We start from the raw sequence: 12,151 nt of genomic DNA, 5'->3' as shown, positions 1-12,151 counted from the left end.
GTCACTCAGCCATCACAATTGCCATCACCACCAATGTCAGAAAACTTGCTCTGATCTTCCACTCATTCGACCAGGACATAACATAAAACATTTTGGTTTTTAAAAACGGGGAAGAATATTCCTGGCAATAACATTGTTCACTCCCCCCCCCATTCACTTAGGACGACAGTTAACGATCTTCAACACCCAGGCTCAAATAGCCATTGGAGGAAAAGATAGAGGGCGTCTCTTCCAAGGTCAGCTTTCCGGTCTCTATTACAATGGCTTGAAAGTATTGAATATGGCAGCAGAAAACAACCCCAACATCAAAATCAATGGAAGCGTTCGGCTGGTTGGTGAAGTGCCATCTATTCTGGGGACAGCTCCCACAACCTCTATGCCACCAGAGATGTCCACCACCGTCATGGAAACTACCACTACTATGGCCACTACTACAACACGAAAAAATCGCTCCACACCTACCATTCAGGTAAGTTGAATGTTTTATGTTCCTGTGTTTTCAAGCTTAATTTTTTTTTCAGATGTACGTTTTCCCAAAATAAAATTTTGGGAAAAAAAAAACAAAAAAACAAAAAAAAACCAAAAATTGACATTTGCCAAATTTTTAGATTGCTATTTACTATGCATATGTCATCCTTCAGTGATGCTATTTTAAACCCTCTTTATTTTACACATGAGCATGAAGAATAGGATTTGATTTTTTAAAAAATTTGGTGAGTGAATCATGTGAATTCTGACTATCCAGTAATAATGCTACCATGTAAGCCAACTGGATTTTCTGAATGCTTTTATTCCCACATCTGTTTGCAGGCTTCATATCAATTGAAGAATTATAATCTTAAATGCTGCAAGAAGAAGTACAACCATTCAAACAGCAATTTAAATATCCATATGGATATCCTTCCTATTAACTGGAACTATCTCCATCCAGCTCAGTTTTATTTTAAATGTGTCAAGTTCTTCTAAACCTTAATAACAGTTAAAGTTGTTTAGTTCCTAAAGTTATTTTAGGAAACTTACAGGTTTCTTTCAATTCTTAGAGACAAAGTCAGGTGTCATTAGCGTAATTTGTCCAATGGTATAATGCATAACATTCTTCTGGTGATATTATGTGGAAGTAAAAAGGCTGATGGATTGAATAAATCTCTTATGTTGTTTAATTCTTGGCTGTAGAAATTGATCAACATAACCTAGAACATTTTAGGCTACAAGTCAGATTAAAATGATTCCATAAAATCTTTTTCATCTAAGAAAACCACCATTTTGGCAATGCTTTATTCCCCCCAAATTAACTGAAACTGATAATAATCCCTACTGAGTCCAACAAGAGCTTCAGGACAAGAAGACTTAAAAGTATTCCTATATATATAGAACAATGCTAAAAATAAAGGAATGATTCTTGGGTATATTCATATTAAATAATAAAAACGTGATCACCAGGAAAGTATAAAACAATAAAAGTTTTAATAAAAAGAGACCAAGCTCCTGATTTACAGGCACAGAGAAATGGGGGAGTAAGTGTTAATGCACATGTGGATAAGGGCAGCAAGGATAAACTACCTAGTTTGAAAGGGATTACGACAGGGACAATGATTGGCCGGCCAGGACGCTGGCTTCTTTATAAATGGTTTCTCCCATTGACCTGTATATACCCTGATGATGTTGGCAGGAGCCAACGAAAGCTCGGTCTCTTTTTATTAAAACTTTTATTGTTTTATACTTTCCTGGTGATCACGTATATATATATATATATATATATATATATATATATATATATATATATCTTTGGTTATTCGGGTTTTCTCCCACGTAAAATTGGAAGTGTCTTGGCGACGTTTCGACGAAGTCTCATTCGTCATCTTCAGGCTGGTGTTTTCGGCTTCATGCTTCTAGGAGCAATGTGTGATCATAGCTGTTTCTTCCTTTTAACTGCCAGTGGGGGTATGAACTGATTGGATGAGAGCTTGGCTGTGTTCTGATTGGATGGAGGTGTATTCTGATTGGTTAGGAGCTTGGCTGTGCTCTGATTGGATGGGGGGTTGGCTGCGCTCTGATTGGTTGGGGGAGTGTTCTGTTTGGGTGGGGGCTTTGTTGTGCTCAGGTTAGTCTGAATTGCGGGGGGATGTGAAATGGTGAGCTGCATTGCTATTGTTTGGCTTCGCGTTCAATGATATGTGTTCAATGATACAATCTTTGATTTTCGGGAGAGGTATAAAAACAACTATTTACAATGTTAAAAGAAACAACTTAGCTTTCACTGGTCCCCTGCCAGCGTCCTCAAAATGAGGCTCAGGTGGTGGGAAGATTCTTTTTATACACCTTGCTGGTCTAACTGCTTACTCATTGCCCATGTGATAGGGCCATCCTTCCTGGTTAACTGTAATTGCCTTGATTGCCCCGCCTTCTCTTTTTTGCACTCCAATTCCACACTTTCCCCCTCTCTCATCCTTGTCAATCTCGTCCCTCCCAGCACCATTGCTGCCGGTGTGCTCTCTAACCGCTCCCTCCTACTCATTTCAGGCTGCGCATTAGACCCAGTGTTCCAAAAGGCTTGCCATCAGGGCTCCCTTCCTTTCTGGCCCGTTGGTCTGCACACTGTTCCTGCCTGCCATCATCGATTCCTGTCAGTCTTTTTTTCTCCAATTTCCCTCCACCCCAGGGTATGCGCACGCCCTATCGTGCCTCATCCTTCTGCTTCATCTGCCTACAACCAGTGGGGATGCCTATTGGCTTGCCCTTAGGCCCAGTCCTGCTCGTCCTCATTAGCCTTTTCTCCCCCAATTTCCTTTCACACCTGGCTGTGCGTGCACACGATCGTGTCCCGTCTCTCTGCCCTGTCTGCCTGTGGTCAGTTGGACTATCTGCTGGCTCCTCTTTAAGTCCAACCTCCCCCCTTTTTTTATCCCTTTCCCCCTCCTTCCCCCTCTTGGCTAACCCTGTCTTGTTTGGTATCCCTGTCCTATGTGTTTTGGGTCGTATGGTCAGGTCTGGCATTCCCAATGCCCCCTCATTGTCACTTCTCCCCTGCGATCCTTCACCATGCTCACTTCCTCCCTCCTTTTCACCCCATCCATCCATCTGTGATTCCAATATTTCACCATCCATCCCTATCGTCCCTATTCCTTCCAAATCCTTTCTTTGCCTAGCCATGCGATGACTGCCTTCCCCAGTTCTGGTTCTGCCTCTGGTAAACGCCATCTGCATCCTGACTTGCTCCTCATGTATTTTTAATGTCTGGTATGCCGGGGGAAATTCTATGCATCAGTTGATTGAATCCATGTTGGAGAGCCAAGCCTTCTTCAGCAGGCATCCTCCTTTGGAGGCATCCTGGGCGATGGCTTCTGCTCCCTTGAAATCGAATGAGTGCCCGTTGTTAACCATATGTGTCCATATTTGAAGAATCTCCCCACCCCCTGAGCCCCACTCTGAGGGCGCTGGCAGGGGACCAGCAAAAGCTAAGTTGTTTCTTTTAACATTGTAAATAGTTGTTTGTATTGTTTTTAAATATCTTTTTAGCAATAAACAACTGGTTTATACCTCTCCCGGAGATTGAAGATTGTGTTATTGAACAAATATGCCCGGGATTCACATTTTTGCAGCTATCCAGGATACACACACACACACACACACACACACACACACCCAGCCCAATCAATAGTATGTGTTCTTGATAGAAGCATTAGGACAATGCTAACCTCTTAGCACAATTATTTTCTGAAAATGTTTTATAATGTAGTACAGGTGGCAGACCGCAAGCTCTGTGAATTCAATCAAAAACATTCTATATGTTAAATATTTATAATTAGCACAGTATACTTTTGTTAAAGTGCATATAAGATCTTCTGGAAAATAGTTATGGTCTCCTTTACATTTTTTATCTACATCAAAGTAAACCCCATAGACTCTGATTAAAATAGTAACAAGCAACAGATGTTTTATTCCATATGTTATACATTTAACTTAGCATGTTGAAATTTAGGTATTTTTAACATGTAGAGAATTACTTTATGAATATCCCAAAGGTGCTTTGAACTTTTTTATTTCTCTTGAAAATGGTTCAGAATTGAAGAAGCTTCTTAGATGAGAAGCTAAACATTTTTCAAGGAAAAAAGCAAGAAAGTCCAATTGCCATTGAATAGTACCTTTGGGACAACTATACCTGGATCATTGAGCATCTTCATATATATTTTATGAATAGAATGTATTAAGCAATCTAATTATTTAGTAACTGATTAAGCAATGTAATCATTTACAAAGTATGTTTGCAAAGGTTTGTTTTCCCTTTTATTTATGCTTCTCCACAATTCTTGAATAATATAAATTGATCTTTATATGATAGTTGTCATCTTAAACAAAAAATTAAACGCTCTTATCTTCAGTGAGACAAGAATTATTTTGAGAAACCTATGTCTCTTAAAATCGCTACCCAGTATCCATAAAATGCTTACAATCAGTGTTCTTTAGTTCCTTGTCACAATTCTGGTTCTTTTGCATCAGTGGCACCAGGAACCCAAAATCTCTCTGTGGGGAGAGATTTTTCTGCAGGCTTGAGGGCGTAGTTTCACTTGCTGTCTGCATCTCATGGAGGGGGCTTCACTTGTTTGCACAGCCCGGTTTCTGGCATGCTGCAGACCAGGACCTGTCTATGGACCAGGGGTTGGGGACCCCTGTTTTACATCACAAAGCACATGTAGCACTGATTTAAATTGTTAACTGCAAAAGATGGGTGAAAAAAGTACTAGAATGATTTAATAAAGTGCACATCAGTATTTAGAAACAATGATTTCCTGGATCCACCCACACTGCAACTAATGGACTTGCCTTAGCTGATATTAAAGCAGTAACTCTTGGCATTTCATTATTCTTACCAGAAGGAAGGTAAAAGTCAATATGTGCTTCTGTTACTGTCTCTCAAGAGCAAATCAATTTATTACCATCCTGGTGAAATATAATTCTTTCTGTCATTCACTTGGTAAATATGTTCAGTTCCATCTGAATAAGCTACATTAAACACAGGTGATGCTTTCTGCTAAAGATCTCATGGGAGTGTGCATAGGCCTATCTCTTATGGGGTGCTTTATATAAAGCAACCATGTCCACTACAAAGAAGTCCTTTCTGCTTTTTCAGAATTATTAATTTATTTTATCTATTTCATTATATTTTAATGATCATAGACTTTTCAGCCAAATGCATACAGATGCTTCCCTGGGATTAGGAACTCTGATTGGGGCATTATTTAGTTAAGTGAATTTAACACTACTGATAAACAGCTATAGCAGTGGGGGCGAACCTATGGCACGGGTGCCAGAGGCGGCACTCAGAGCCCTCTCTGTGGGCATGCGCACTGTCGCCCCAGTCCTAGGCCTTCAGCTGGGTTTTATAAAAACTTTTTGCTTTAGGCCTCTGCCACCGTGTGCAAAAAAAAAAAAGGTTCAATAAATCAATTTCAACTTCTCGCGGGGGAAAAAAAAGATCTTGCAAAGTTGGAATTGATTGATTGAACTTTTTAGTCCCACCCAGCCTGCTATTACCACCGCAGCCACACCCACCCAATGGGCCACACCCACCCAATGGGCCACGCCCACCCAGCACCCAACAATGCATAAGTGGGTTTTGGGTTGCAGTTTGGGCACTCGGTCTCTAAAAGGTTCGCCATCACTGAGCTATAGTCTCCATGCAGTTACTATATTAGAATCTTTTTTCTAAACTGAGCAGCATTTTGTGAGTTTGGAAACTGTCTCTCTGTTCATGCCAGTAGAAATTAGTGGAGTTAATAATACTGTGTTGCCTGCTTGAGATTTTATGTTTGTTCCATTTAATGAAGCACCTCTGTATCTGACTATTAGAGCTGCCTGCTGATCCTAACTGAAAATGTAGATTTAACCTCCTCAAATATGGGTTTGTTCTGTATTCAAGTTTAAATTGTTTGGAAATCACATGTGTAGTATTAAATTGTTTTCACAGGCCTTGAGGCCTTGACATACCAGATTCTCTCATCAAACAGTACCTTTTGGGAGAAATTCACTTTGCCTTGCTGCTGTGCGTAGGATATTGAAGCATATGGTAATTGTGCACTTAAACAATTCTGGTTTTAATACCATTATGTCTTGGAGTGCAGACTGATGCTAGAGTAGAGCTGTACTGCATCCAAATAAGAGGGATGCTGTCAGTGGTGGGATTCAAATATGTTCTCTGTGTGGATGCCGCTTTCGAAAGTCCATTCTGGGCCTGGGCAACAAAAAGTTAGCTACCGGTTCTGCCAAAGTGGTTGAACCAGTGAATCCCACCATTGGATGCTGTTTTTCCTTTCAGTCATGCTATCACAGGAGATTTTGCTCCTATAGTCGAAAGTTGTATACTTGGCCTGAGCACCCTTCTCAGAGAGCTTTCTGAATTGGTCAGAGCTCATCATGTGGGCTCACAAAGATAAAAGCAGGGTCAGACTTTATTAATACTGACCTGAGAAATCTTAGGACCGTAGACTGGTCCGCAGTTTAATATATATATATATATATATATATATATATATATATATATATATATATATATATATATATGTCTTTGGTTATTCGGGTTTTCTCCCACGTGTAAAATTGGAAGTTTCTTGGCAACGTTTCGATGAAGTCCCATTCGTCATCTTCAGGCTGGTGTTTTCAGCTTCGTGCTTCAAGGAGCAATGAAAACGAAGCTGAAAACACCAGCCTGAAGATGACGAATGGGACTTTCAATATGTCGCCAAGACACTTCAGAGTTACGAGGAGAAACCCGGAATAACCAAAGACCTACATACAAGCACCCGCGAACACCTCAGGAATATTATATATATATATATATATACTATATATATATATATATAATATATATATATATATATATATATATATATACTGGAAGAAGGCAAATATAATAATAATAATAATAATAATAATAATAATAATAATAATAATAATAATAATAATGTTGGCAGGGACCTTGGAGGTCATCTGGTCCAACCCCCTGCTCAGGCAGGAAACCCTATACCATTTCAGACAAATGGCCGTGCAGTCTCTTCTTAAAAATTTCCAGTGTTGGAGCATTCACTTCTGGAGGCAGGTTGTTCCACTAGTTAATTGTTCTAACTGTCAGGAAGTTTCTCCTTAGTTGTAGGTTGCTTCTCTCCTTGATTAGTTTCCATCCATTGCTTCTTGTCCTGCCTTCAGGTGCCCTCTTCTTTGTGGCAGCCCCTGAGATACTGGAACACTGCTATCATGTCTCCCCTCGTCCTTCTCTTCATTAAACTAGACATACCCAATTCCAGCAGCTGTTCCTTATATGCTTTAGCCTCCAGTCCCCTAACCATCTTTGTTGCTCTTCTCTGTACTCTTTCTAGAGTCTCAACATCTTTTTTGCATCGTGGTGACCAAAACTGGATGCAGTATTCCAAGTTTAGCTTTACCGAGGCATTGTAAAGTGGTATTAATACTTCACATGATCTTGATTCTATCCCTCTATTAATGCACAGTTAATGCACTGTGTTGGCCTTTTTGGCAGCTGCAGCACACTGCTGGCTCATATTTAAGTGATTGTCCACTAGGACTCTGAGGTCCCTCTCACAGTTACTATTATTGAGCAAGGTACCCCCTATACTATACCTGTACATTTGGTTTTTCTTGCCTAAATGTAGAACCTTACTTTTTTCATCATTGAATTTCATTTTGTTAGATAGCGCCCAGTGTTCAAGTCTGTCCAGATCCTTCTGTATCTTAAGCCTGTCTTCTGGAGTGTTGGCTATTCCTGCCAGCTTGGTGTCATCTGCAAATTTGATGGTTTCCCCATCTATCCCCTCGTCCAAATCATTGATGAAGATGTTGAAGAGCACTGGGCCCAGAACAGAGACCTGGGGCACCCCACTACACACTTCCTTCCATGTAGATGCGGTTCCATTGAGGACCACATGCTGAGTACAGCCGGTCAGCCAGCTACGGATCCATCTGGTGGTGATGCTGTCTAACCCACATTTTTCTATCTTATCAAGTAGTAGGTTGTGATCTACTTTATCAAATGTCTTACTGAAGTCTAAGTAAATCATATCCACAGCATTCCTCTGATCCACTAATTTTTGTCACTTGGTCAAAGAATGCAATAAGATTTGTCTGGCATGATCTGTTTTTTGGTTTTTTGTTTTTTTACAAATTTTATTTATAATACAGTTAAAAACAAACAAACATTGGATTTAATGTGACATTCCAGTATATACATTCTTATCAGATTATTCCACTTTTTACAATCAATTCTTCATCTCTACATATACATCTAATTTTATATACAATACTTATTCTAAAATAACATATATTTCTATCTTAACATTTATCTTTAATCCCAACCGTCCTCTTCAAATTCCTTCAGCGGTAAAATTTATCCCAGGTTTCATAATAAACTGATCCACATTTGTCTTTTAATATCATTGTGAACCTGTCCATTTCTGCACATGCTAATATTTTATGTATTAACTCTTTCTCTGTGGGAATTTCCTTGCTCTTCCATTTTTGCGCAAAAGCAAGCCTAGCTGCAGTCAGGATGTGTAGCAGCAGGTAGATTGTTCCCTTGTCGTATTTTTCTGTCGTTATTCCCAACAAGAAGAGTTCAGGTTTTAACTCTAAGTCCAGTGTTAATATATCCCTCAACCAGTTTCGTGTCCTGTTCCAATACTCATGAGTCTTTGGGCATTCCCATCACATATGGTAATATGATCCTATTGCTGTTTTACATTTCCAGCATAGGGGTGAGATGTTTGAACCCATTTCGACTAGCCTTACGGGTGGGAAATGCCATCTATAAAACATCTTGTAAAGATTTTCCTTATATGAGGTAGCTAAGATGAGTTTCCTATTTCTTTCCCACAGTTGGCATGATCTGTTTTTGATCACTTGTTTATGACAAATGCATGTCTTTACCTTTAAATCTGCATGACAACTTATACTTTATTTATTTATTTATTTATTTGTTTGTTTATTTGTTTGTTTGTTTGTTTATGAAAATATGTATCGTCGCCAACTCAATCTCAGTGACTCCAGGAGGCTTACAATGATTTCTCAGGAGAGATGTATCCCCAAACAATCCTCTTGATCTCTCAAAGCATTCCTAAGGGATGAGTAGTATATAGAAAGACAGGTTCCTCAGCATTTTCTGCCTGTCTGTCTGTCATTTATTCGCAGTTCAGCTGGCATCACTTCATATTTTACTAACAAACATCATAATATTAGTTAAACTGAGCTAAGTGTCCCTAAGAATAAATAAGGAAACTGTACCCTAAAGTAGGTAAGTTAATTAGGCTTCTCACACTTTCCTTGGGCACCTTGAAGCTAAACGCTGTCTAGATGTTCAGATATTTTGGTGGGAATGCAACAAACTAATTCATCTATCAAATGAATGTGGATGCATGAAGTACTGAACTGAATGATTAAAATCATATATATTGCAGTTATGTGATATCAAGGCTCAGAAACAGAATTCTCATTATCGCTGGGTAGGGATGAACACATTTACTAAATCCTTTAAACACAAAGGCAGCTTGCACACTGAATCTTCTTCCCATTCTTCCTACAAGCTTTTTTTCCCCATTATTCTCAAAAAAGCCTTTCCAAAAGATTGTCAGGGTGAAGAGAATCCATTCAATGTTGAAAAACTTAAAATGTATCTTAGGAGGCTTCAGTACAGTAGGAAATCACTCAAAAACAGTCAAAGAAATGTCCTGTTTTTGCTAATCTCTCTCTTCTACTATAGTTCTAGAATTCTGAGCAACACATTCCCATAAGGTCTGGCTTGGGGAACACTTATTTTCACTCATGCCTTGTGATGGTGAATGGCAGAGAGATTTGTCACTCTAATTAACCTACAGCTGTCTAGAAAGAAGATTCACTTATCCTTTTTGCAATTGCCTAGCTATTTTCCCCTCTTCAAAAAAAAGGAAAAGAAAAGGAAACTTATTTCTTAATTTAATTGGTTTTATTTTTATATATTGGTCACAATTAGATAAAAAGAATGAAAGGAATGGAATATTTATTATTTAAGATGGCTTTTGTAGGATCATCCAGAACACCAAAAATTGTATTTTTCTATCCTAGATTTTATTTCCATTTATTTATTTATTTATTTATTTATTTATTTATTTATGAGACTTATATACCGCTTTAAGTGTAAGTACTCTCTAATCGGTGTACACCAGTAAGCAATGTATATATATATTTACATTGCCCCCAACAATCTGGGTCCTCATTTTACCTACCCCGGAAGGATGGAAGGCTGAGTCAACCTTGAGCCGGTGAGATTTGAACCGCTGACCTGCTGAACACAGTCAGCTAAAGTGGCCTGCAGTACTGCACTCTAACTGCTGCGCCACATTTGTCCTTTCAAAAGTTGTTACTATAATGCTTCAATCAGCATAATAATAACACCCTAACTTTTAATATTCTATAGGGTCTCCAACCTGTGGTCTGCAGCCTGGTACTGAGCCACAGCCACAGCCTGTCGGCCACTGTGCCGCAGGAATGGCTGGCAAGTATGTGCACATGTGCATGCAACCCCCACTTGTGTTAGTGCCACCACATGGGTACTAGCTGCCCTGTTTGTGCATGCGTGGGAGCATTAGCACTGCTGCCAGTGTCACATGGATACTAGCGGCTTGTTTGCACATGCACGCAGGCACCAGCACTGTCGCCAGCACTGCTGCGGGTGTGCGTGGACCCCTTGCATCTGTGCATGGGTGCTAGTGCTGCCACTGTGCATGCATCCATTTGCACATGCACGTGCACATACACATTTCCTTGCTCCTCCCTTTCCCTCTGGGCCACCAACCCAGAAAGATTGGGGAGCTCTGCTCTAGGTTGTGTAACTAAAGTCACAGTGAAAATGTCAACAGGTCAGATTTCAGGCAAAATAGATCTTTCAGTGAAAGACAAGCAAGTAATGTTTTGTCACTTATTCTTTCTTCCATGAGAATCCCAAAAAAGTATGTTAAGTATGGTCTCAATTTGTCTACAGCCAAGATTGTTTTCTTTTTTTGTCACAGCTGTTCTCTATTGTTAGAGCTTTGAAGATCACAAGTAGAAATTAGTTTTTTCCAGATTTTGCGAAGTCCTACATGAAAGCCATAGCTGTCATAGTCTGCATTGACCACTAGATGTCAGCACCTGTTTATTTTTCAAATTTTCAAAACGAACAAATTGCTTTTAAAATGAGAATCTTAACCATTCAGTAATTTCAAACTTATCCAAATTTAGGTTTCATAGTCATTTCATTTCATTTCAATACGTTTTAGTCCTCCATAAAAGGTTTAATTCACCGCTTCTGTTAGTAAAAGGGTGGGGCTAAAATCCCCCTCCTTCACTTTCAGAGTTTTTTTGCTTCTTGGGATTTTTTTTTCTTCAGGAAAATTGATAAGTAGGATAGAGAAAATTGATGTTCTTACCCAGCTTCAAATGCTCTGTTTACAATCAGCTTAAAATAGTGCTTTTGACTTCAGTGCTTTCAGCTTGAAGTTAAGCTAGCCTTTCTTCTGTTGGTTTCTGGGAGGCTTCTCCTGGACCGATCGGGTCGACTGCCATCTCTCCTTGGTCCCTGGGACTTTCTTCCTTCTTTGCTGCCTCTTCGGGACGGCTTCTGGCCCATTTAGGGTCCCCTAACAGGAAGAAATTCAGCTGAAGGGCATGGAGGCCCGAACCCTCGACTGCTGCATTGCTGTGCAGGACCAGAAGTCAGAAGAAACTTTATTTTCTATCCTTTTTGAATTAGAGGCTTATATGTTAATCTTGTCTCTTCTGTGAAGTGTAGTAATCCCTAGACTACAATAAGGCTTGAAAGGTTATTAGGTATATAGTATATAGTATCTCCAATGAGTAATTAAACCTTATGGTTTAATTAATATTTTTACACTTTTATTTCATTTATCTAAAAACATCTGAAATTTCCAGCTGATCCAGAATTCATATTTTTGATTTATTAATCTCTTATTGCTATAATATTGTGTAGGATAAATTCAGTATTTGAATTATCCACTAAATTATTGAATTCAATAATTACTGAATTATTAGTTGAACATCATGCAGGCATGTTTTCATAAAGTCTCTCCATTTATGAACCTGAACTAAGATTGATTATGGTAATATGTTTTAT

General features: G+C 39.1%; 1 protein-coding gene across 41 annotated transcripts in view; it reads left to right on the top strand.

Moving 5' to 3' along the window:
* The window catches only part of NRXN3 (neurexin 3), a 1,348,849-nt gene that overhangs the window by 1,223,834 nt on the left and 112,864 nt on the right, over positions 1-12,151 (top strand). For all 41 annotated transcript variants that reach the window (XM_039351578.1, XM_039351582.1, XM_039351597.1 and 38 more), the window contains one exon: positions 162-469. In XM_039351578.1, the coding sequence (XP_039207512.1) occupies positions 162-469 (308 nt within the window). The remainder of the gene's footprint in view (positions 1-161; positions 470-12,151) is intronic.

The sequence above is a fragment of the Crotalus tigris genome, unplaced genomic scaffold (genome assembly GCF_016545835.1).
Source record: "Crotalus tigris isolate CLP2741 ecotype Arizona unplaced genomic scaffold, ASM1654583v1 scf7180000018371.15429387391:27106975, whole genome shotgun sequence".
NCBI lineage: Eukaryota > Metazoa > Chordata > Lepidosauria > Squamata > Viperidae > Crotalus > Crotalus tigris.
The sequence above is the reverse complement of the archived record's forward strand: the minus strand, read 5'-3'. Positions and strand labels throughout refer to the sequence as shown.